General features: G+C 52.1%; 7 protein-coding genes across 7 annotated transcripts; 2 read left to right on the top strand and 5 right to left on the bottom strand.

The window, feature by feature from the left end:
- The first annotated feature begins 233 nt into the window (after positions 1–233).
- On the top strand, positions 234–1,284 carry LOC34620229. The gene is made up of 4 exons (XM_026336351.1): positions 234–316; positions 576–672; positions 800–886; positions 1,180–1,284. Exons 1-4 carry the CDS (start codon positions 234–236, stop codon positions 1,282–1,284), a joined length of 372 nt encoding a protein of 123 aa, XP_026192136.1.
- A 3,146-nt stretch (positions 1,285–4,430) lies between these two features.
- On the bottom strand, positions 4,431–9,091 carry LOC34620228. The gene is given in 11 exon segments (XM_026336352.1): positions 4,431–4,581; positions 4,730–4,846; positions 5,126–5,355; positions 5,533–5,700; positions 5,948–6,106; positions 6,364–6,469; positions 6,815–6,921; positions 7,400–7,546; positions 7,737–8,012; positions 8,309–8,924; positions 9,078–9,091. Coding segments are annotated over 11 exon segments (2,091 nt in total).
- A 793-nt stretch (positions 9,092–9,884) lies between these two features.
- On the top strand, positions 9,885–11,047 carry LOC34620227 (the record flags this gene model as incomplete). The annotated part of the gene is made up of 2 exons (XM_026336362.1): positions 9,885–10,533; positions 10,797–11,047. Coding segments are annotated over 2 exons (900 nt in total), but the record flags the coding sequence as incomplete, so codon positions are not given.
- Positions 11,048–11,820: 773 nt separating this feature from the next.
- LOC113147083 (proteoglycan 4-like) lies at positions 11,821–13,682 on the bottom strand. The gene is made up of 2 exons (XM_026336353.1): positions 13,554–13,682; positions 11,821–13,395 (listed from the first exon to the last, which is right to left on the bottom strand). The coding sequence occupies exons 1-2, from the start codon at positions 13,680–13,682 to the stop codon at positions 11,821–11,823; spliced, it is 1,704 nt and encodes a 567-aa protein (XP_026192138.1).
- Positions 13,683–13,972: 290 nt separating this feature from the next.
- Positions 13,973–15,500, bottom strand: LOC113147084. Its single transcript, XM_026336355.1, has 4 exons — positions 15,253–15,500; positions 14,903–15,002; positions 14,585–14,722; positions 13,973–14,212 (listed from the first exon to the last, which is right to left on the bottom strand). Exons 1-4 carry the CDS (start codon positions 15,498–15,500, stop codon positions 13,973–13,975), a joined length of 726 nt encoding a protein of 241 aa, XP_026192140.1.
- Positions 15,501–16,396: 896 nt separating this feature from the next.
- Positions 16,397–19,366, bottom strand: LOC113147085. The gene is made up of 4 exons (XM_026336356.1): positions 18,092–19,366; positions 17,636–17,794; positions 17,317–17,436; positions 16,397–17,017 (listed from the first exon to the last, which is right to left on the bottom strand). Exons 1-4 carry the CDS (start codon positions 19,364–19,366, stop codon positions 16,397–16,399), a joined length of 2,175 nt encoding a protein of 724 aa, XP_026192141.1.
- Positions 19,367–21,677: 2,311 nt separating this feature from the next.
- LOC34620226 lies at positions 21,678–23,272 on the bottom strand. Its single transcript, XM_026336361.1, has 7 exons — positions 23,227–23,272; positions 22,911–23,061; positions 22,596–22,680; positions 22,244–22,483; positions 22,005–22,068; positions 21,810–21,882; positions 21,678–21,702 (listed from the first exon to the last, which is right to left on the bottom strand). The coding sequence occupies exons 1-7, from the start codon at positions 23,270–23,272 to the stop codon at positions 21,678–21,680; spliced, it is 684 nt and encodes a 227-aa protein (XP_026192146.1).
- Positions 23,273–24,163: the final 891 nt, after the last annotated feature.

Consider the following 24,163-nt stretch of genomic DNA (forward strand, 5'->3'; position numbering starts at 1 on the left):
ACCCGATTTTTAAAATCTAAAGGGAAGTAGGAAGGATATATAGCACATAAACGGAATATGCTTTCGTCTGAGTGGTCTCTTCAGCCCCACGCTGCATGCAGAGAGAGAATATGGCGCGTTTGCGCCTGAAGGAAGCCCTCTCTACCAGCAATGCGTTTTGTTACAATTAGCTTAAATGCTTTCCTAGTCCCCTGGATGGAGTTTCTTTGTGCTCCCTGACCGTCGGCGGCTCTATGGCGAATCTCAAGGGATTGCTGGGCCTTTCCGCCCGTCTGCGGGCGCCTCTGGGAATTCCACGTGCAGTCGCAGAAAATGCGTAAGATACCGTTCGCTACATCCAACTCTGTCTGACCTCTCTGTTGCACCGAGGAACTTTCCGCATTTACAAAAACGTAGCGTCCGCTGCCCTAGGCTGCTAGTCCCCTTCTACCACTCGCTCCCATTAGCTCCTTGTCCTTTCCTGTTAATGTTATCAATCCCACTCTGCTTCTAATTAGAGGCATTGTACATCGACAGTCATGCTGTCTTACTTGCGAATGTCACATTTTGTATGTTTCCTGGATTTGCTCCCATAGGCCCCCTGCTAAGACGCGGCTAATGAAGGGCCCCTGGACCACGGGCCACACGGTTATCGCGGTCTGCTCTACACCTTTTGTGTATTCAGCCCTCAAAGTATGCGCATTATCGTTCCTGTTATTGAAGACAATTTTTGTGGACCGCAACCGTCAAAATGAATGCACTAGTTTAAGGATCCATGAACGGATGTTCTCAATTACTGTGATGCTGTTGTGCGTCACAGTCATTCTACATGACGGCACGGATGAGGCGGCTGAACACGGAAGAGATTCTCTCTGACAGATTCACTTGGCTTCACGAGCGCATGCTGGTATGAATTTTCATAGCTTCTTGTACATCTTCATCCATCCCCAATATTTCGCACTCCACTCTAAATATGGCAGTTGAATTCAAAAGCAAGAGGAGATATGGAGTTTTGCTATAGGGCGCTGCTCATCATTTAAGAAACCCTTGTTAGGTCCCCGGCACACGTGCTTACCTTTTCGTTGCGTGCATTTCTCAGCATACCCCTAAATCCCAACGCAGCTGCTTGCTAGATATCGAAAGTTGACTTAGACATGTGCACGAATGGTTATTTGGGTATCCTTTGTGTAAATCTTTCAGGAAGATGAAGTAGACTCTGTTCTGATCCAGCAAGTGGCCAACAGCAACGTCGATCGCTCAAAGCCTTTGCTACGTCTGGGCCCTTCTTATGTCAGGTCTACCTAAATAGGCATAGACTGAAGACGCTATCATGTTTGGTCTTACAGTAGTCGTCTGCCTTTGAAAAACCGATGCAGCAATTCAAGAGCAGCAATAAGCGCCAATGCATTAGCCTAATTCTGCAGATGTGATCATTTTCACTGAAACTTGTATAAGTATGTAAAAGGACCGGAATAGAGGAGCATGACTCTGCAGCTTTGCCGTAGGCAAGATGTTCTTTGTAGTGAAGATGAAACCTTTTAAATTTATGCAAACATGCGCATTAAGTTAGTACAGTATGTATTTAGCGTGCTCTCCCTGCTCACTTACCGCTTCGGTGTAGGTCTGGGAATGCGTAGGGCGTTATAGAGAGCATTTGTGGTAATGGCACGGAGTGGCAAAGCCGCGCTGGTATCTGTACGACCCTACATATGTAGGGCATCACAATTTGAGGCTCGAGCTCTAGGGCTGATAAGGCATGATAATATTTTTGTACACATTAACGTAGCCTTTACCGTTTTGTAGCCAGGAAAGGTCATACCCGCTCTCCCTGATGCATGGACTGCTGCCGATAATATACGTGGGAAGCAAACATCACCGGCAAGAAAAAGTAATCGAAGGGGGTATTTTGTAGTTCCCGTTTTTATGCTGCTGACTGGCAGCTTAAATTCGCTGTGCAACGTCGCCAGCTGTGTCACCGTTGTGCTGTGGATGATGAAGGTCATACCGCAGCAATGACAAATGGTAGCTGCCAATCAAAAAGATGTAAAAAGTTGTTTGTTTTGGGAGAACGAAGACATTCAGTTTGGGGCTAGATACTAGACAAAAGCTGAATGGCAAGCACACGAGCACATGCTGTGAGTGCCCTTTGGCAGCTTCTCCCTTAAATTTAAGAACAAAGCATCTTTATACCTTTTCTACGTGGACGAATTACAGGCCAATGTTGAGGCTATGATCGCGTGATCTTCGATAATCTAACCCAGTCGTACAAACAGATTCTGACATACCACCATCTGCGGGCGTGCCTAGTTGTCACCTCAAGTGATTGGCGGTGCTGGTGGAGGAGTGCTGCAGTTGGCAGTCACAAGGAAGCAACATTTGCCTGGTATTGCCTGCTCAATTCTTTTCAACGCTCATTTCATGACATACTTAGGGCTAAGTGGCATGGCCACTGCTGGCAGAAGTGGATGCTGGGTTTCGGACCCCTTGCTCTGGCTGAGGCGTTCGACATTGGCAAGAGCGATGAGTGTATTATTATATCACCTAGTCTAACTCGTTTCAAAGGAGGACTTTTCTTTCTGGAGGCGCCATATAAGGACAGTCTTTTCTGTTTTGGGATTTGTATTCCAGCGGGCACGTAGTAGTGACCCGGCCTTTGGACCTGTGTCTTGTTCACTGAAGTCTGATGCTATAACGCTGGTGCACGCCTTGTCGACTGGAATTTTGGAGTATGGGTGGATAGTTTGCCCGCTGCTTGCAAATGTGACCATCGATCTGCCCCAGCTGGCTGTTATTCGTCGCTTCCTCCGAGCCCACTTTTCCGTACCATCGACTGACTGGCGCACCATCCGAAAATGCCTATGCTCTCTTAGAGCGAAAATTCCCTGCTCGATGCCTTCTATCAACATAGCCATTTGCTCGCAAGCCTCCTCATTCACTCATACCACGCAAATTATAGAGGTAAGTGCTTTGCTGCCTGTGACGCCAGTTGCCTTCCCAAATATAAAATTATCGGACCACCGGCAAGCACGCTCGATCCGCTACCACACCACACTGATCAAACCTTTTCGATTCATGCTTTTCTTGGTTATGTTTTAGCTAAAGGCCAACTCTAAAGGCATGGACTCTGTCAAGCTCTTCTACCACGCGGAAGATATCTCCCCAAAGAACCTTCGCGTTGTGAAAAGGACCCTGCAGGCCCAATTGCGGGAGAGAGCCCGCCTCGAGCTTGCACACCTGAAGGCTGCCAGTAATTTGCCAGACAATAAAGATATCTTTCCGCATAAGTTGCTAAGCAGCACTGCGTCAGGGTACCCCACTTCCCACGGCCAATGCCGAAGCTGCGCCAGTAGGGAATGGCCTCTCGCAGGCTCAACACATGGCATGCAGGACAAGCGATTAACAGCTCTAGAAGGTAGAGCATTTAGAGAGGATCAACATTCTGTGACGAAGAATGTAGCATGGTTGAGCGCATCCAGTGCCCCCAAACCCACAGGCCTTGTTGCTGCCTCTTCGACGGTAGCATCCTCTCCCGTACTCAGGAAGAAGGTCGTGCTGCAGATACACTCGGCATTCAGCACGCTGCAGTCTGCGCTCGTGTCGGACACCTCCTCCAGTTCCTCATCCTCCTCTATTGAAGAAAAAGATTCACAAGTGACTGCATATAAAGCAGCTTCAGTTCAGAGACGAAGCTGCTTGATGCGCAAGAAGAACAGGTGGTTTTCCTGGAGGTCGCGATCAAGGGTCGGATGGGCACCGCTCGTTGATTCAGCAGAGTATTTCCAATGCGTTCCCCCGTTAAAGTCGATAGTTCCACTTGGATGCATCGAGCTTCGATCACCCACTGCAAGAGAAACTAGATCAGCTGCAACTAGCTCGGCAGTAGCATTGGAGAGAGAATAATATGTTCTGTGCACAAATTTCGAACTTTCATCAGCAGAAGACATAGGAAAGGGTAGGTGATGAACATCAGCGACAAGCGGCACCGCTGCATCAGTAGTGGACAAGGCAGAAAGAAAGGTCCCACACAATACAAGTAGCAGCTGCTACTACGAGTGATAACTACAAACTTCTGACAAACTAGTGAGGAACCATTTATGCCAGTATGGGAAACTGGACCCTCACGCTGAGTGAAACCCGTTTTGTAAATCCTTTGCTACATACGAGGCCCACGTGTCCTGGCATTGTCTGTAACATGAGTGCAGAGTTATATCGCTGCAGCAGTAACTCTACTAGGTGGTCCGTGCAGGATAGCATCGAAACCGATCGTAACTAGTCAAGTGCATCTATATGGAACACGCTTGGCATGTAAAGCCTCCAATCCCTATGTTTGCTACAAACGCTGCCATGCTGTCGCAAACTCGCCGTGCAGCTCCAAAGAAACTGGCCGCCGTTGCAGCTATATACCCCCGTACCCACAGGTACTCCCTCAACGTAAAGCAGGGCATCATCCCTCAAGTCGTTTGGGTAGCATTAGGAGCAGCTGGTGGATTCGACCTCTGAGGAAGCACCACTGAAAGGCCGTCCCACGCTGCTGTCACTAGTAAGCGGGAAGGCATCGGGGCATCGGCGCCTTGCAGCTGCTGCTCTATCTCGTAGGCGCGCCTGCGAGATCAATTGCGCACCAAGTAGATACCCCATTTCCATCACAAATAAATTCCGATTCCCCGACGGATAGAGGCAGGGCACGTGTATCGTAAAAATATAGCAATCTAGGCTGCAGCGAGCATATTTACTGTGCATGGCTACCCACCTGGCTTCGTTTTCAACGCACTCCATAGTCAACACGCTTCGTAAGGCAGGATCCCCACGGTAGCGCTGGGAAAAGTGCGTCAGTAGCAAACGAGATGCACCCACACGGGCAGCGAAGCTGCGGAAGCACGCAAGATTCTATAAGCCACACGACGTCTGCCGGGTATTGAAGTGTCACCAATAAAGACACCATGCCCTCGACTCTTAGCTTTATAATGATGTATAGCCGTATTTTCAGAGCCTTTCAACCTGTGACCGGTAAATGGCTTGGAAACTGGCCCATGGTTATCCCGGCCTCTTCACATTCAGACAAAGAAGTATCATGCAAAGCCCGAAAGGGAACCTTGTTTAGCCCACAACGCAAACAGCGATAACTGAAGCATTTGGGGTTTCGCACCTGCCAGCCATAGCAGCAGAGGAATGGCCTCGCTCGAAAGCAGCTTCACTCGCTGTCTTCACCTGCCGACCCATAAGGTCTGTGGTGCTGCGCGAGTCCTGTTCCCCGTAGCCACAGGCCGGAACGGCTTCTTGCGCTGAGCTAGGTTGAACCATAGGTAACAACGGATCTAAAAACGTCTCTGATTTGCTCGAAGTTCCCTTGGTACCACTCATTGTGGCTTCGTGCACCTGCAGCACCACTAGCATAAGCAGCAGCAAGCGCATGTAGTCCCAACACAAAGCCTCTCAGTGGCCACTCGCGATCCCCAATATACCCTCAAGCGGCCGGATGGGGGCCTCCACACCTGGTGTTTTTGTTCGCGGGTGTAAACTTTTTTCAGACCACAACCTATGCCTAGTGCTCACCACGATATCGGCACCCTGTGCAAAGGGCAACAACCGTGAGGGGTCGCAGGTGTCAAAGGCGAAGCAGATCTTCCGGGGGTGAGCGGCATGCAAGAATATGTCTTTCGAGCCCACGAGTGTTCCATCGGGAAAACTGAACGTCTCGTCATTTTTCAATTCCGACAGAAGCTGCAGCAGAGAACAATGTAGGAGAACGCAGAATAGTGCTGCTGTTGAAGACGGCCTTTCTGTTGCGTCTCCGCACCTGCTTCCACCCCATGCGACAGCGCGCTGACCGAAACCATGTTACGCATGCAGTCAAGATTCCTAATTGGTACAACTTGGTGCATGGTACAAGCAAAGCTCGGAAGCGCCTGCCCCTACATGTGCCCCGTAAAGGGGTAAAGATGTAAGGGTGACTTGTGAAGGTTATTACCTTGTACACGGCCTTGGGCTCGCCTCGCAGCTGCGGCCACTCCTTTGTATCCGCAAGTCGCTGAGCATTCTTGGCAATAAGGGGATCCAGTAGTTCAGCTCTAAGTCGAGGCCTGCCCCCCTTTTCCGCCAAGACGTACCCGACGCATGGCACCAGATGCTGAGCACAGCGTGGCAGTGCATTGCACCGGCGTCCACACACAGGGATGCAAACCCGAAGTCCCAGGCAGAACCTCTTTTAAACCTCCGGACCTGTTACATTAGCCACTGCGCTTTATCTGATAAGCTGTCGTCAAAAAGTGAGGAGTGTTTAGGCGCTGCCCCTGTAGCTTAATTGGCCCATATTGCCCATCACGCCGAGAAGGGGTAGCCTGGCATGTTTGTAGTCTAGTTGAGATTGCAAGGTTATACGCCTACCCTTATTGGTGCCGCTGTAACAACGATTCCCGCATCCTCGAAAACCGTGTAGCTCCCGTCCGCGTTCGGCTCAATATCGGCTCTCCCAGAAACCTCCGAGGGAGCCCTAAACAAACGAAACCACAGCACGACAGTATATTGCAAGGGCAGCACCTGGCATAGCTGGTCCTGCTGTTGTATCGTGCCACCCAAGCGCTTATATGCACGGTGCACCTATGGAATTCTCGCGGCCGCGCCACATTATATCAACTTGCCCTTAGCACCCTGTCCTGTAACATGGTGCCACCCACAAGGCACGCTCCCCTAACAACCTCAGCTAGTTTATTGCTCCTTTGTGCTACAGCTATCGCCATGAGGCAGGCATCGACACTGAAGCAAGCACCATTATTCACAAGTAGTATACACCTAAGTGTTTGGGATCGTTTGCCAAAGAGCTTCCACTGAAGCTCACAGGGGCAGCGTGGGGAGGCGCAGGAGCCGCGATCGCCTATGGTGCAGATGCGGAATGCCCCGCAACTCCACGACGGAGAAGGAAGGTAGCCGACGTGCACTTGTTCCCTGCGGACATGCGCATAAATCGGTTCCCTTAGCGTGCTAGTCACCGAGCCTTCGTGGCAAAGTGCGAAGCGTTGAAATCACTTGCAGTTGCGATGTCGCCGCACGACGCCTGCTGCGCGAGAAGCAACAGCATCCACTCCAGCTCAACAAGCTTCGAGAGGTGCAAGCCCTGAGACATCGGACCAAAGCACTACATCCCATACTCCCTCCTCAAGAGCCACTTACGTGGAGGATGCAGCGAAGGAGGCTGCGAATGCCTTCGGGTCCCACGATCTCAATATGTCTGGGTCCTCTGCAAGGGGGTCAAGCGTAATACAGAAGGGGCAAACGCAGCACGCAAGGCTTCTGTAACGACCTTTGCCGCTGGCGGCGCTGTTTCCGTCCAAAAGCTGCACTAGGAAGTGTATAGCCACAACCCGGGTGGAACGCAGCGCATGCAGGGATTTTCGGAGTAATTTACGGTAAACTGCAAGCGTACTCCTCGGGGTCCTGAGCGATTTGGGAGAGAAAGGCGGGAAGACCAAGGCAGTGGTCACCGTGCAGATGGGTTACAAACACTCGCTGCACTACCCCCATGCGCCTCTGCAGAAACACACACGAACATGCACACACAGGACCTGCAGCCCTAGCTGGGAGAGTGCCATCAGCATCCACACCTCTTAGCATCTCGCGTCTTCACTGCACACCCGATACGCTCGCATGGACAACCCCTATGGCGAACCCGCCCCCCAGCTTGCTGAAAGATGCAGCATATATATATACATACGGGACTGTCCCTCAGCCAATCAGCGAGGGGAAGAGGGCGAAGAACACACCCTCCTGGTTTCCTGCTGCTGCCGCTGTTGGGCAGCAGCAGCAGCAGCAGGCGTTCTTTTCGCGATGGTCTCAGCAGCGAGAGCAAGAGCTACTGCCCGATGCAGCCTGCTGCCAAGCCCTCCTGCGTGCCCTTCTTCTACAGCAACGGTGTCCGTTGCCGACTCTCTCCGCGAAACAGAAGCAGCATGGGTAGGTGAGGGCCCTCCCCCGCAGTCGAAAAGCCAAGCCGATCCATCCCCACGTGAAAAGAGAACGCAAGAGGTCCCTCGAGTTGCCTGCAATGCACCGCCAACCGCCACATGCAGCAGCAGCAAAAGCCACGAGTGCAGCAGCACAATCTTGACGGCCTTTTTCTCAGCGGCAGCGCTCGCACCCGACCGCGTGGAGGACACATGAGTAGCGCCAACGCAGCATCAGCTAGTAGCCGAGACAGCCGCAACATGCCAGCCTTAGTAACAAGGCCCAACAGCAACTGAATAAAAGAACGCCAAGAATAACACAGCGCATCGAGAGGGTCTGGTCGGAAAGAAAGAACACACAGCACAAATGAAGTGGCCGCAGCGAACCTCACCGAAGCCTGCATCGCCCCTGTGCCGAGAAAGTTCAAGGACCAGCTGCCTTTCTGTTGCTGCCCCCGAAGACGCAAGAGCAGTGGCCGGTCGACCAGCAGCTTCCCCCTGCCGCCGTTGCCGCTGCGGTGTACGTACACCACGCCTTTGGCCTCTGAGGCGTCCCTTAGGCCGAACGCGTTCGCCACTTTCGTTAGGAAAGAGACGCGGGCTGTCTCCACCGCATCGGGAGTACTGCCCTCCGGCCACACAGATAGAGAACTGTTGCCGCTGCTGGTGGTACAGCCGCCGCCATTCGCCGATCGAGGAGCTAGAGCAGTAGCGGTAGCAGCTATGACCTCCCGAAAAGCGGCTTCTATCTCCTCAGCAGCGCTTGGAGCCGGACTGGGAGAGAACACTCCCGTGGCGTGGCTAGCCCCAGTACCTGCTTCTTCCGCTGTGGATGCGGCCTTTACTGCTGCCGCTTCCAAAGACGCCGTCTCTGTCTTTCCGCGCCGGCTAGAGGCCGCAAGCCTTGAATAGCCTGTCTGTGCAGTTACCCGGGAGACTCCGCTGGGCAAACTGCCCTGAGGAACTCCTCCATTTCCTGTCTGAGACTGAAGAGAGCGCGCAAACACCCTACGGGGGCCCCTGAACGCAGGTATCCTCTCTATAAGAGAGCCGACTGGCGAAACCCCAGGAATCGACGACACGGAGAAACCTCCTGCCTCATGCAGCAGCAGCAGTAGGGGCAGCAGCAGCAAAGACTGCGTTTGCTGCTGGCGCCGCAACCCTGCGCGGCCCATTGGAAGGTCGAGACATCTGGGAGCAGCTCTGCCTTAGATGTCTGTACACCCCAGAGCTGCAAAGCGGCTAGCACGTAGCTGCCAAGCAATATCTTTTTCGAAGAGGAATGCAGCTAGCAAGCATTCAAGCTGCACATTCGATGAGGGCCTCCTACAGAGGGCCCCTTTCTAGCGCTATCGGTACCTCCTCCTCCCCCCGCCGCTGGCTGCCACCGTGAATACTGCGCACTCCCCCTTTTCGCGGAGATCCTGATAGAATATGGGTATTATTAGGCCTGTCGCGCTAAGTCTTTCTTGCAGGGGTGGCCCCTGTGCGCACACGCAAGGATCCTTTGTATTCCCTCCGAGCACGGAGCTGCCAACCCTCCCCGGGGGGGCCCTCAGCCGGAACGCAGCACAAATGAGCTAAACCGTACTTAAGGCTGTAAATTTGGTATGAGGTGTTGTTCCTAGGGAGGCCGTTTCGTAGGTTCTCCCGGTGAGAACGGCGGCAGCAGCCGTTGTATCCTCGCGCCGCGGCAAGCCGAAGAGCACCTGTACAGCTTGTGATGGAAATTCGCGAGGGGAGCGTCCTGATGGGCAGATGAACGTGCAGCAGCCGATGCTGTGGCACCCGCTGCTGTTGCTGATCTGCCTCTCTTTGCTGCAGTTGCAGTTGCCTTTAACAGCAACAGCAGCGTTGCGGGTCGAAGACGGCCGCAGCTGGCGGGGATGCTGTGAACGTGTTGTTTTTTCCTTTACTGGGCCGTTCTTTCCGTGTTTGGGTGGCTACAGCAGCACACAGAGCAGCAGCGTCAGCAGCAGCAGCAGCAAGCTCTTCTCGAGAGGGCGTTTTAGACTGCATCCGCAGCTGCGCGTGAGGCACCTGTCTCGAGATAGCGGCAGCAGCCACCTGTTAGAGTTATCACGGCAAAGGCTGCTTCTTGAACGCGAAGGGGAAGTCGATGCATACTGGGAACGCCCCCTGCGTCCCTTTCCAGCAGAGGGAGAACTGCATTCCCAACGGAAACGCAGCAAAGGGCCGCCACCGGCGAGTTTACTTCCATTGCCCATGCAGGTGTACAGACAGACCAAGCAGCTTATCAGGAAACACAGTGGCACAAGGAACAACAAGCGTGTGCTTCTGCTGCGGGATCGCCTGAAACTGCTCTTGCAGGAGCAGGCACAGCAGCTAGAGAGGCCCCCGCAGCCTTCCCTTGCAGTCCTTCGGAAACTCTGGGATATTGGCTCAAATGATTCCCACTTACAGCAGCAGCCTCCGCTGAAGCAACAGCAGAATGAAAGAGAGAATGCAAAGCTGCAGGAGCGCCTCACGAGGCCCCTAGGGAGTCGGCGTCTGTTTGTCTGCGGCATAGACTTGAGAGCCACGGGCACGGATCTGGAGAATCTTTTCCAGACCATCACCGACGGTCCTGTATTTGCACGGCTCAGAAGAAACAAAGGTTCGAGTGACAACCGGCACCGCAGCGACACATTCTGATTTTCGGTATTTCCTGACGTGCAGCTTTCATTAGCCAGGATCATGCCGGTGCTCTATCAGCCCGCTCTAGGGCATATGCACATCATCCCTGTGCTACTGATGCTTGAAATTTCCACCTTTGTACTCTCCGTGCATATGTGCCTACTGGCCTCGCAGTATTTCGGCTGACTAGCCTGCCGTCATCCACTTCGCGTGTTGCGCGCTTCGCTCTGCCGGTGCATGCAGATGGCCGTCATTTGGGTTTCGGCATTTTGGAGTTCGCTTCTACTTTGGATGCCACGCGCGCCCTCTTGCAGCTCAACAACATTCGAATCGGAAACTGCAACATTCGGTTAGCAGAGGCCCTCGCACCTCGTCGGCCTCTCGAGCTGCAGCAGGAGGAGGAGCAGCAGCAGCACCAGAGCCAAGGTGCACGCTCCACTCGACAGCGCAAGAGGACACGATACGTCCATCTGTACCCTCTCCCATGCGAGTGAGCTTCTCTTCGCGTCAGTTTTGTTTGCTCCGTGTTGGAAGGCATGGAGGAACGCCTGGAGGGTCTCAGCAGGAGGCCCTGTAACGTCCCCTGGTAAGTTTCAGGGAAATTCTCTTTTAACGAAGAGTGCAGGGAAGGGAGAAACCTTGCGAAGACCACTCGCGTGCTGCGTTAAAAAGGAGAACTCGACTACTGCAGCGGCAGAGCCGCGCCATTGTGTTTGGAAGCCTTTTCTGATTCTCTAATGCCTTTGCTTTGTAGCACCGTGTGCAGCAGCGCCTTGCATGAAAAAAAGGAAAGCGGGAATCGAGTCGCTTCCGTTTTAGCATGCTTTTGTCCGTGTCACAAGCAAGTGACGTAGGCCGAGCTGGTGAGCAAGAAGGCTAACTGCAAGGCGAGGGGATAAGCAGTGAGTGTAGTACAGGGGATTGGCGGGGTGGTTGGCACACGGTGTATGGCCAACCCATAGGGCGAGAAGCGGAACGACTACCGCTGCTCAGAATTTCCAGTTAACCCTGCAAAGGCCAAAGCGAGCCCTTTCTGTCTATTGAGAGAGAGCGCATGGATTAGGTTTGAAGAGGAAAGCTTTACTGACTCGTTCGGGGGCTTAGGCTACGGGAAACTCGGCTCTTTGTAGGGCCTCCCAGTTGCAATGAAATGGCAGAACGTCTTCGCCGAAAGGCTTTTTCGGGGCCCAAGGTGCCCGAGCATTAACTACGATATCTCTCCTGCTCTTGCATATCCGCACGCCAGCTGTCCCTCAATGTTTGCTTTTCACTTCTCGCTTCGGCCTGGTCGCTTAAAAATACTGGAGAATCGCGACACCAAGCGTGCACCGAGGGCCCCCGCTTCCGCAACTTGGTCAGGTGGTCCTGCCACTACTGCCTTTTCACCCGGGGTGTAGCTTGAGGCCCCATGGGATTTGTAGGAATTTGGTGACGCAGCGAGATCGCTAGGGGTTTCCACTGCAATAGCGGCCTTAGGGGACCCTGCTGCAGCAGCGAACGTCTTAAGGGAAAGTGTTGTAGGACTCTGGAACTTACCTGGCACTGCTACACCGCAAGAGGACCTCCTCTGCGTGCCTCTGCAATCAGCCGTCATGTACGAGGGCGGCCCACTGTTGGACTGCACCTCAGACAGCAAGAACCCCTTGGAAGGAGCATTTTCCCCTTCTAGCGACGCTGCCAGTGATGTCGCAGCCGCCGTCCGCGTGTCTTCCAGTGTAGTCTTTCGCGTCTGTCGATAGCCTGGCGTTGCGGCAGTAGCAGGTTGCTCTTGAGCAGGCGGAGACATGTCCGCAACAACTCTCTTAGGTACTGTGTTCGGGGCTCCTAGAGAAGGAAGAAGCGGCCCCATATGCTTGCTAGCGACAGCTATAGCTAAGGCACCAGCGGCCCTTGAAGTACTGGGAGACTGTGATGCCGTCTTCACTGGAGGAGGCTTTCTTGCGAATGACGTCTGTGGCCGGTCTGCTGGTGTGGCTCTTGGAGCCACCGGCTTTGCTGCTACTCTTCCAGGCATCGCCACCGTCGTGCGTGCACCTGTTACAGTGGCTGCTGGTCTTAATGGACTAGCAGGTTGCGCAGGCTTAGGTGTAACGTTAGTTGCGGGAGGTGCAGCAAATGCAGCCGGTGATAGTAATTTTGCCGTTTCTGGCCTCAGGCCTGCAAGGGCCGCTCGAGAGCCCGATGCCTTTGGGGCAGAGCCGCCCGAAATTGACTTGGTGCTTGTTGCTGCGGCGGATACTGGCAGCCTCGCCACTGCCGAACACCTTTGGATAGGGGAACCTGGGGTGGGGCTGCCAAGCCCCATGGATGCAAGTAGCTGACTGGAGGGTGGTGTGCCCCTTGAGGTGGCTTTTGTAGTTCCTGTCGGGGCATTGGAAACTCGAGCGTCTGCCCTGCGGGGGGCTTTGCGCATCTGAGGACCGGAGTGTTTTACTTCTGTCGCAAGTGTACTTCCTGCGTTGGGACACACTTGTGCTCGAGAAGCGGGAGATCCTGGTTCAAATGTTGCTGCACCTGCTGTCAACGCGCCCTTTGCTACGGCTGTTGGTGTCTCCAGCTTTTTACCAGGTAGCTGTTGCTGAAGCTGCAAAAGTGTCTGTGATACGTTAAAAGTAAGGGGGGATTGCGCTGCAGCATGCATGGATTTCGCCTCAGGCTTCACAGCTGTCGAGGCATTGCTACAAGCCTCAGTCGACTGGAGCACAAGTCTCATAGTTGCATCTTTAGGACGTAGTGGCGTAGGGACCCCTTGATCCTCAGGAGTGAGAGCGCCAGATGCGGGAGTGCTGTTTAGCCGCCCCAATCGCGCACTACTGAGTGTGCTGCAACTACTTAACGACGACTTCAAATTGTGCCTGGCTTCCTGGTTTGCCCGTATTTCCGATAGACCTTTCGCTGGAGCTAGACATACGGTAGGATCAGCAGCACAACCCGCTGCTGTAGCTTTTGCTGCTGTCTCCTCCGCGGGACGCCATGCATCGCGGTGAGCGGCTCCAGCACCTGATGGGAAGCCACAGGGGGCATCAAACAACGATCTTCAAAAGACAAGGAGCTAGATATGTTAGCGACAAAGCCAAAAAGTAGGGGGTCGTGGGCGTGCACTGTTGCATCGTTCGAACCTTTTTGCATCGCTTCTTGTTGCTCTAACTGTAGTAAAAGACGTTTTAGCTCATTTCTCCAGACATTCGAGGAGACTTCGATGTGAGGTCGCACAGAAAAGATCTCAATAGAACCATCCTGGAGGCAACCCCAACACTTAGGAGCCCAGAGCATACTGCTTTCCTTGGACAGCGAGCTGAGTCTTTTACTAGGAACTCTTCTATGCTCTCAAACATCAATGCGTATTACAACTACATATGAAGCTTTGCTTATCAATTCCGATGCTGTACCATGGCAATGCACAATCTAGGCCTGAAACTTTATTGGCCCAAGAGTGGAAAGTTGTGAAGTAGCGGCAAGTTCTTGGGGTGTCTAACCAGGTCTGTGGCCTCATGAATGTCTCTTGCGCTGTCTGCAATCGAGCGAAACAGCGACTGGGAGCATTTTTGCTGAATGCTGCGCTGGTTGTCGAGGTGCTGAACTACGAGGCATTGGCCCAGCTTCTCAAGGAAGGCCTCTTCAGCCTCAATGTTTCGCCACACATGAGCTATTATGCACTCCTGAATCAAAAACAAAATAGCGACCCGCGAGTTGAGACATGGGAGGAGACTAGCCGAATGGCCGTCTTGTTGGAGGGCGTAAGATGTAACCGGCAAAGGGACTGCCATGCAATTATGCTGTTGGGCTCATCTTCTTCAAATTTAGTCTGTTACGTAGTGCAGCTGTGGCAGCATTGCCAACCGTAACAAGTGGAATATGGCTTTATAGAGAGCATCAATTGTGTAACCCATATTCTATTTGAAATTTTATACAGGTCCTAGCGATTTTGGTTTTAGCCACTGTGGCCTCCAGCAAGACATGTCCATGACTATTACAAACACGCGAGCGCGTTCATCATATGTGAGGCCGTATTCACTACACTTTACACCGACCGTGTCATTGTGGAGGAGCTCGAGGAGATATTGCAGCGTCTGCCTCCGGGCAGGTAGACTGTGCAAAAAGTCTGTGACCAGCACAAAGTCAAATGCTCCTTTGTGCTCGGCATTGTTCCGTAGGCTGTATGCACGGATCTGCACCGCCCATCGCAGCAATTCTGGAGAGCCAACATATAAGTGTGCTGGCATTTTGACTGCTCTTGGTGGTTTTATTGTTGTTGCTGCATCCGTTAGACCAGGACCTCAACAACGGGGCAGCGTTATCCAGAGCTGTTGGGGAAGTGTAAGATTCTATATCTGCCCAGCGGGACACACCGGGTGGCATTTGGAGAATTCCGAATTAAACGTCGCTACATTGTGCTGTAGGAGCGTCAAGCTGGGACCCTCTTCTTCGCAGGCATGCGCCTCAGCCCCCAACAATGCCGCAACCATGGAAACCAGTCCGCAGCCTAAAGTGTCACATACTCGCTTCTGTCCTCGTAGTCAGCTTGGCCATTTTGCGTATTGAAAACTGACTTTTGAGAGCCAGACTCTTATGTCTACCTTCATGCTTCCGTGATTTGCGCTCTACAACTTGAATTCCCCAAAGGGTTTGTGCTATAGAACTTAGCAGTTACACCTCAAAACTTACACTAAGCACTTTCGGCGTGTGTCTGCGCTTACCCGCACCCACTTCAATCGTTTTACGGCCTTTTAAGGGAGTCGTGTTAGTTGAGTTTGCCTGGAGCTCCAGATACTTCCCGAGGAACACAGGCGCGGGGCCCACCTGGGTGGCAGCGGGGCCCCACACAGACTCTTTTATATACAAAAGATCCTTTGGAGCACCTGGGACCTCCCCAGACTGATAGACGTAGAAACGAGGGGCTTGCCAGGACCCCAGGGCCAAAGGGACACCCGAGCCCCTGCGCAGCATTTTCGACCAGCGACAAAACGAGCAAAATCTAATTTAATTGCAACTTGCCATATATCAAACACATCTAAGTCAAACAGCAAAGGTGAACAGCCAAGGGAGTAGGAGGAAATCAAAAGAAAAAGTCAATGCGCCAGGGGCAGAAGTGACCCTAGCTTGGGCGCTGGCTGGGGTCACCTTCCATCTGTGGTAAGATGGAAGGTACTCGTTTTCCTATGCTCCTTCTACGTGGATCAAAGGTCAGAGCATTTCGCATATAATGTTACTTGTGAAAATTTGGCACATCAAGATCCCCGGGTTCGAAGCCGTAAATCGTCAAACCCGAAAGCCGTGCGTTGCGCAGACAGGGATCGCTCGGCCCGAGCCAAAGTTGCGAGCACCCCTTCTGCCGAGGGGATACACTCATACCAACTCCAAAAAGCCCTTTAAGGCAACTTGAAGAGCAACGCTTCAGGAAGAAGAGCTAACTTAATATATATGGAAAGCCTGGGTTCAAGGGGAGAGCTTGATGAACTCAGTACTCCCTTATATGGAACCGTTCTGGCTGTAACAGCGTAGAGCTCGAAATAATTAAGAATTGCAGCAAGCACGGATCAGTGCAACAGACAGGGTGCCTGTCGATGAGCCAGTCCGTGTTGTTATACACCTAGAGCAGGCCCTACCGATTGAATCCCGTGTACGCTTGTATCCAAATATGCCCAGCAGGAGCAAAACGGACAAACCCTCCTATATGCAGTGCCTTTGACGCAATAACCCTTAAATGCCCCCGACCGCAACCCTCTAAAAGGGAGATCCCACGAAGTGTTCGGCCGTAGCAGGTCGATTTTCAGAGGGCATTGAATATTTCAAAACGACTTTTAGGGGAGAAAAGTCGTTTCGAGAAAATGCGTCAGGAGGCGCTAAGTGCAATCGTCCAGGTGCGAAGCCTTTAAGGGATTTTCCTGAAATTCTTCACAGCCAACTGGGCGCGCGCTCAATCTGCTTTGGAGCGTGTTTGCAGTGCCTGCTGAGGGTGAAGTGTGCCTCAGTGAAGCCAGCCTAGAGGTTTCTGCCAAGCAGCTGACTCGGTGTTCCTGGGAAGTATTTATCCGTGAAGCGGTCTTCTGAGAGTGTACTAAATGGGCACTGGCGTGCCGCCTTATGGCAGATCCCGTTGCTTGGGCCAGGAGGCAGCCATTCGAGCTTTGTCTCATTCGGGGTGTGTCGCTAGAGGGAGTGTCGTTTCCTGTTTGGAAAGACACATGGCGTATCTGCCTCAGAGGGGGCTTCACTGGGGGCACTGCAGCCGCAGCCCCCCACGAAGCGGTAGCAGCAGCCGCAGCTGCGCCTGCCGCTGCAGCGCGGGTTGCTGCAGCACCACAGGTAGCCTGTTTAAATGGAGTGCTCCTCCGAAAACCCTTTGAGGCCTCTCTAGAGGACCTGCCCGGGATGTCCAACCCGTTGCGAACCGAGGGCCCCCCTGGAAACTCGAGGGAACCTAGGCACGCGGTCGACACAGCTTGGGGGGAAGTGCATGGATTCTGCAACACGAGAGTGAAGGATGAACCTGTATTCTGAAGCTGCTGGGCAAGCCTTTCCGGCTGCTTCTGCTTTCCTTGGGGCTGCAGTTTTTGCTGCTGCCCCAGTGTTTTTTTCTTTACCTCAGGATGGTGCTGGGCATTGTTCAGTAGGCTTTGCCCGCAAGGCTGCTCTTGATCAGACTGCTCCTTCTGGATCGATCGCTGTTCGGACAGAGACAGCCTCAAGTCAGGCAGCGGTGGATCCAGGAATGTCTCTGGAGAGTAGAGACGAGGAGACCCCTCGACAGGAGACAACCAACAGGTTGAAATCGAAGACCGCCTCCCCAGCACTTCAGGGCTTGCCCAAGGACTGTGGCTGCGACTCCTGTTGGTGTGCCTGATCCTGCCGCCTCTGCTGCAGCACTCTCGTCGTGAAACTGCTAAAGTTCCAATATAGGCTGAGCCTGGTAGCCTCCACAACATGAAAAAGTGTAGCAGCTGCTGCTGTACCTCGGCAAGAAACATCAAGAGCTGTCGTAAGCAATGGCGGGCCGCATCCCACCGTTGTACGCCCACTCTCTGTACTGCTTTCACCGTCCGCTGGAGCTGCCAAAAAAAAGTCATCGGATCAACGAAAGCCTGCATGACTCCGACTGCAGCAGCCCTTCTTAAAGCAGCTGCCGATCGCAGAGGCCAGCACATCCAACCCCCCATAAAGGCGTGAGGAAGAACTGCCAGACTAAGTGCATAGCCTGTCTTGAGAGCGCCTGCTAAAGCTGTTGCGGCAAACGTGGCTGCCTCGTTGAGGCCAAATAGCACAAATCTCTGAATTCCAGTGTCCCAAGAGCTGGTATTTGCTGACGGCAAGGGAAAGCGCAGCACTAGAGCTGAAGTTGGAGGGAAATATGCAACAAAGGCAGCAGCAGCACAAGCTGCCAATTGAACGGATGAGGCAAGAAACTCCCAGGCCGTGTCCGTTATTCGCTTTATGATTCTTGCTGCTGCCGCTGCTGCCCCATATATTGCTGCTGCTGCTGTGGACTCTCTTGCACGTGTTGCTGGCGCTGCAGTATTCCGCCGCTGCGTGAGCCCTACGGAGACTGTCGAATGGTTTTGGTGCTTCTCTGGCGTAATCATCTGTGGCAGCTTTTCCTCGTCTCCAGCACTGTGACCAGCAACGACTTCAGCAGCGGCAGCAGCCGCCGCCATATCGTCTTGGAACAAAGGTGCAAGTTTGGATTGTGCTGCATGCAGGTCCGAGAGGCAGACAGCCAGAGCCGCAAAAACAGGGTTGCAATCTGGAGAAGGGCTCAAGATTGCGTGATCCTGCACGTGGTGTGCTTGGGTTACTTGCTGGTGCTGTTGAAGCTCTTGGTTGGACTGCTGCAAACCGCTGTCCAGGTGACGCTGCAGCACTGCAGATTTTGTGACAGGTGCAGTTGAGCCCGCTAAGGCTTCAGTACGTATGAGCGTGGGGTTAATCGAACTTTCTTTCTTTGGCGCTTCTTGAGTGTCCGTTGATGCCAACGTTCGGTCATGGTTTTCAGAGCGAGCGGTGGCAACACCCTGCACTGGGGAAACTTCGCACGTAAAATTCGAGTCTGGGGTCTTCCCCTCTATTGACTCGCGGGTGTAAATACCACGATCTTGGGGGTGTTGCTGCACAGCGTCCTGATCTACTACGCTCTGACTCGGCTTGTCTTCAGCCCGTACTTCCCCCGGATCTACTTGCGAGCTTTTCACGAGCTCCTCAACAGTTGCTCGTGAGCGTTCAAGCCCCCAGGCTGGGTTGGAGCCTCCAGTATCCTGAACGTCGCAGGCTTCAGCAAGTCGTCGTGCAGAGAGGGACAAGGCAGTAAAGCCTAGACCTCTGGAAATGAGAGACAGCAAAGCTGCATCTGCTCTCAAGGCTGAAATGGCGCCCACTCGCAGGGCTTCTCGCATGGAAGCACAGCTGCTAGGAAGAGAAGATGCGTAAAATCCCCACAACAGCCTCAAGTGCAAACGGGCCTGAGGGTCCTTAGGCAGCCATGGAGGGCCTGCATTCACGCAAGTCCAGCAGGAGGTGGGAGCTCCACAAGAGCCACAGACTCCAGGAATCCATGACCAGGCAATGGGCCCCATGTGCCATGAGGGTAAGGCTGAACGGGGTCCTGCTACCGGCCCCGCCGCTACGGGCGAGTGCCCAGTGGATACTGATGCTGCTGGTATTCCTGCTGCGGGTGTTGCGTCTGCTGAGGCAGACGGACGCGTTGCTCTTGCAACTTCAGATGCCACAGTCGTGGCAGGTATTGGTGTCAGTGATCGCGCCACCATATTTGCTGAGGGGCTTTTTGCCTTCACGGCTCTGCCGGGCCTTCGAGAAACCATCATGATAGCGGCGCTGAATGCCGCAGTTGCGGATGCTTGTAGCCCATCAAGCGCTGCTCGATCATGCGACAGTCCCGTGGCTATAACAACAAAAGTACGCACATATGACCCTCATGGGGAGTTGTTTCGTCTGCGGTTGGTCTTTTATATGTGGTGTTCCCTTGCCGGAGTCGAGCTCTATGAGCCAGCAGCCTCCGTGATCCACTGGAATGCATTACATGTCTGATGAATATTTTTTTGACTTGAAATGGCCTCCAGTGGAATCGCTCAAAGGATAAGGCACAAACGTATGCGTTCGCCTTTTCGGCTTGCGACCACGCCAGCAGGGCAATGGAGTGATGTGAGTCCTAAAACGGATTTAGGCTCATTCTTTGTGTCCCCTGTTATCGGAAATGAAAAACGCGGCTTTTTGACGAAGCATCAAGAATGAGGGAACGGAGGACGTAGATGATGAAAGAAACGATCAGACTCTGGTGTGTGGCCCTTGGTGACCCAAGCAGATTAGCAAATTCTGCGATACCTGTCAGGATAGGCACACTAGGGTACGTCCGGAGTCTAATTTTCCTTTATTTTAGCTTGTATGAGATATTTCAAAGAGGATATGAACAAAAATTGTGGCTTTACACGGGGCAGCGGAGAGGAGTGGGCTCCTCTACGGCCGCGTAGAGTAGGGCCCACATCAGCCGCACATTGAAGAATCTGTAGGTGAACAGAGCCTCCTTACGAGCGAACTCACCCTTTACTAGAGCATATTACCATAGCTACACTATAATAAAGGGCATTCTAAGTAATTCTTGTGTAGGGCGGCGATAAGCATGACATTGTAGCCACGCCTGGCAAGGTGATTGGTCTCGCCCATGTTGCCACCGCATAGTGCGTATTGTTGCTATTGGTCCTGTCTTCCTTATCTTTAATGTTGCTACTGATACTATCCCGGGCTATGGTACCTCTAAAGCACGATTTTGCGTAGGTGTAATTTACTGTTGCGCTGCATGATTCTAGACAGCTAGCAGTGGAGGAACCGACAATTCGTCTTTTTACGGGACTCGCTGAGATTGACCTTCCTAGGCGAGAGTGCCGTTCCAAGAACCGATACATTAAATCTATCACTGCTGCGCATCATCATATCCCAACCATTTGCTCCGTGGATGCCCCTATTTCTATTAGCAGAACACTACCATTAATCCCGCTTTGTCCTAGTGCGACCCATAGATGGCAACTGGAGCACAACTTATCGCCGGCAGCCTCCATCTCTTGACGTCCGCCCTTCAAGAGCTTCTGTGTTCCCTGAAATCGTTACATCTCCTCAGACCAGCAGTACACATACTTATGTATGGAGCCTCGAAAACGATTGTTTGAAAGTGCGCATGACATCAAGCTAAGATCCGATGATCAGGTTCTATTTCAGTCATTTACGAAATGAATGAGTATTGCACTTGTTGTGAAGCCTCTGCAGCGGCCTGTTGGGCCCGTGATCTGTGATTTGATGTCCTAAATAATATCGGTAATGCGCATTGCACTCAGTTTCAGCTGGTACTTGTAGAGAATCTGTTCGCAGATATCTCCAAAACCGCTTTTCCCTGTACTATTGTTCCCCCGCATATGCTGTTCCATCATGCAACAGCTCTTCACTGTACGTGAAGGCAGAGAGGCTTTCGTAACGGTGTGAATAAGCAGGTCTCACGCACCGGAGAAATTACTCCCTATTGCGCACATTCGTCGAAATTCTCCTACCTAAACGTCTGATACAGTACATTGACCTTCGGGTTCCTACTCTACACTAACCCAAAAGTTCACTTTACTGAACGAGACTACAAACGCCCTTGCTTTTTCTGTTTTGATGTGATTCACTTATGAAGCTCCCTTTACTTCCTATGCATCGATATTAGATTTACGCACCTACGTTGATGTATAGCTTATCTGATCAATGCAAATATTACAAACAATACATTATATAGGGTCCGCGTGCCTTGATGCATCCGCCTACATACAAGAAAATTCGCTGGTTTCCCCTCAATTTCGATCCATCACAAATGATATGCACTTACAATCGATCAGAAAAATAATAATTGAATGCCATAAGGTGGTCGCGTGGTCAAACTTTATGGTGAAACCGCATTATCGCGCTGCTACTTCGCGCGAAAATGTACGTTTTATTGGGCAGAACAGTGCGTAAATTTTTCTTTCCGCCGTTTCCTTTCGTCATATGAACTACACGTAAATACACTGCGGTAGGTGACAATTATCGGTTCAAAACACTCTGATGGCTGTAGGATCTGCTGTATAGCGTCCTGCAGCCTTTAAAACACGTTCAGACCTGGAACTGCACCATGATGCTGCACAGGAAACGAAGGATAGAACGGCACGCGTATAGGTGTTGTACGCAGGCAAGCGTCATTTACAGGTGCAAGGATTGCACGTAAAGGGGATAAATTGGCTGTACTTTTCTTCCATGTCCGCAAGAACAGGTTCTCCCTTATCCGACTTGCACACATCAATCGAAACTTCAATCTTGCCTGCAGCGTTGACGCATCACAGAATTGCACTTCCGTGTAGTCTGCCTCGATCCATACATTATGAAGATAGTGCTGGCAACAGTTCACACACGCATAATTCACAGTGCGGGCAGAGCACGTACCGGGGTTAATGCTGGGGTCGCCGCCCTCGACTGGACGTAATTCGGCAGTAATGTGGTGATATTTCTGCAAAAGCATTCAGCAATAGGCCTTATAATAGTCTGAAGAGAAGAAAGGGAAAGCATGCAAGTCTCGTCACCTCCATAATCCTGAAAGACCCTCAGCAAACCAAGTGCCCCAACAAGTGTCAACAGAAAAGTGTGCACCCTACAGCCCAAAGTCCAACGATTCGTGCACATACCTTGCAGACATTGACCTCAAAGCCTTGAGAGAAACCAACTCCCATGAGTGAAACATCTTTGAACGTTTTGTCCCCCTCGGTGCAGTTTGCTATAGTGACCACGCAAAGATACAGAATGAAGCGCTTTGAAGGATCTGCGATAGGAAGAACCAGCTTCTCGCCATTGAATGCGCACATGTATTTACCCGCAACCAGCTGTCCTTTTACCGCATTTGTGCGGTTGCGCGTGTGGTTTACAACCTGCTCAAAAGCGTAATGAGCAACGACTGCCCCAATGAGCAAACGGTCAAACACACAAACGGCTCTTAGCTTTAAGTAAAAAGGTTTAAAGTCTATGGATGAGATTTCTTACCGTGTTAAGGTCATCGCCTTCAAAGAGTCCCACGACAATGAAGTACCTTTCATCTTCTTCCTTGACAGCCTCCAGCTTCACTTGCCTGCAAGTGGGGACCACCATTTACCTTGTTGAGACAGCTGGACTATGTGTGTGTGTAGCGCACAAATGGTGAGGAAGGTGAATGCAGAATACTCAAGTTTCTAGTTTCGGGGTTCCTACACAAAATAGCAAGCCCTATCACTCTTAAACATGATCATTGGGCCAGGCAGGCGCAATCACATTTTTGTAGTGCGGGTATTAACCAATGCCCTTCCTTGCCATTTTGCTTACTTAAGGCCACCGATGGTGACAATAACCTTTTCCCCAGGTTCATTTGAATCGCTTCCATTGCCGCCGCCTGGGCTTGTGGATTTAGTTGCACTACCGGATGCTTTCCACTGGCCTTTACTTTCACCCCCGGCTGCGCCCTTCTGACACGCAGCTGAAGGGCATACACAAACAGATTTTATTCGTAAAATTATAGTCTGGAGAAAACGAGTCGCAGTGCGCAGTGCACTGTCATGTAGGGGAGGGCTCGCTGTAGGCATTCAAAATCGAATTCAACGGGGATATAGAGCCTGGGTGCGCTTGTCTCTGACTTACGCACCTTGAAGGCCCCGAAACTGGCCGCCGTAAGAGGGATTGTACGACATCCTCGCAAGAAGTAGTGGAAGGACCACGTGACAGTCGCGACAGCTGGGCGACACGTTAGGGTTTCAAAACGCTCACTTCAAGGCTGTACAGGCTTGGAATCTCCCCAGAAACCTGAAATAAGAGGATAAATGATGCAAAATAGGCGGTAGTGAGAGGAAGCAGTAAGAAGTGGTGACAGGGATGAAGGCATCAACAACGCACAGAGGCGCGTGTCTATGGGCACTCACACTGACCTGGTGCAGTGGTCATCATCCGTCCGTTGTCCTCATGGAACATGTTCCAGCTATTTTTTGCATAATTCTGGATGATTTACATACTCGGCGGTAGTCGAAAGTCTCTCAGAGCTTCGATTGTCGCTTTACTCACTGTTGCATCCCAGGTCACGGTGAAGTTCAGTGATTGTGGCTGAGAAAGGCGGTACTAAGCGTTTTACGCGACTTTTCCATAATGTAAGCACTTATCATATACAGAAATATGTGCTACAGAATCTGAATCTGTGAACCATATTATCCCATATTTCCTGTTGTCGATTAAACGGCAGCAATGCTCTGCCACACACAGTATGCATCAAAGTGTGTTGGAAACATTCCAGTGGTAAGGGAAGAGGAAGTGCGGTAGCACACGCACCAAACTCTCTAGTAGTCACTCTTCCATACCGTGGATTGTATAAATAAGGAGTCCTGGGTTACATTCCTACGGGTTCCTACGTAGGAGCGAGGCCCCTGCAGCAGGCTTCGCACCCCTGGAGCACTTCGTATTGTACCACATAGGTCTTATTAAGGATTAGCATTGCCTGGCAGTGGGCCTTTTGAATACCTTATGTGTTGCGGCTAGCTCAGTACGATAAGAAGCTATTGTGTGTGTGTGTGTTTTCATGCGCACGCGCGCGG

Source organism: Cyclospora cayetanensis, unplaced genomic scaffold (genome assembly GCF_002999335.1).
Source record: "Cyclospora cayetanensis isolate NF1_C8 unplaced genomic scaffold, CcayRef3 CcayRef3_contig_122, whole genome shotgun sequence".
NCBI classification, from domain to species: domain Eukaryota; phylum Apicomplexa; class Conoidasida; order Eucoccidiorida; family Eimeriidae; genus Cyclospora; species Cyclospora cayetanensis.

Coding starts and splice junctions, on each gene's coding strand:
- LOC34620229 (XM_026336351.1), top strand. CDS start 234: ATGGCGAATCTCAAGGGATTGCTGGGCCTTTCCGCCCGTCTGCGGGCG. Junction 317..575: donor CGTGCAGTCGCAGAAAATGC/GTAAGATACCGT, acceptor TTGCTCCCATAG/GCCCCCTGCTAAGACGCGGC. Junction 673..799: donor TTGTGTATTCAGCCCTCAAA/GTATGCGCATTA, acceptor TGTGCGTCACAG/TCATTCTACATGACGGCACG.
- LOC113147083 (XM_026336353.1), bottom strand. CDS start 13,682: ATGCAAAAAGGTTCGAACGATGCAACAGTGCACGCCCACGACCCCCTA. Junction 13,396..13,553: donor CCCCTGTGGCTTCCCATCAG/GTGCTGGAGCCG, acceptor CACAATTTGAAG/TCGTCGTTAAGTAGTTGCAG.
- LOC113147084 (XM_026336355.1), bottom strand. CDS start 15,500: ATGCTGCGCAGGGGCTCGGGTGTCCCTTTGGCCCTGGGGTCCTGGCAA. Junction 14,723..14,902: donor AATTCTCCAAATGCCACCCG/GTGTGTCCCGCT, acceptor TGGGCGGTGCAG/ATCCGTGCATACAGCCTACG. Junction 14,213..14,584: donor AGCTCCTCCACAATGACACG/GTCGGTGTAAAG, acceptor TTTTTGATTCAG/GAGTGCATAATAGCTCATGT.
- LOC113147085 (XM_026336356.1), bottom strand. CDS start 19,366: ATGGTTTCTCGAAGGCCCGGCAGAGCCGTGAAGGCAAAAAGCCCCTCA. Junction 17,795..18,091: donor AAAACCATTCGACAGTCTCC/GTAGGGCTCACG, acceptor GGCCTCAACGAG/GCAGCCACGTTTGCCGCAAC. Junction 17,437..17,635: donor CTGCAGTCGGAGTCATGCAG/GCTTTCGTTGAT, acceptor TTGGAACTTTAG/CAGTTTCACGACGAGAGTGC.
- LOC34620226 (XM_026336361.1), bottom strand. CDS start 23,272: ATGTCGTACAATCCCTCTTACGGCGGCCAGTTTCGGGGCCTTCAAG. Junction 22,069..22,243: donor TTGAGGTCAATGTCTGCAAG/GTATGTGCACGA, acceptor ATGCTTTTGCAG/AAATATCACCACATTACTGC. Junction 21,883..22,004: donor CGACCCCAGCATTAACCCCG/GTACGTGCTCTG, acceptor TCAACGCTGCAG/GCAAGATTGAAGTTTCGATT.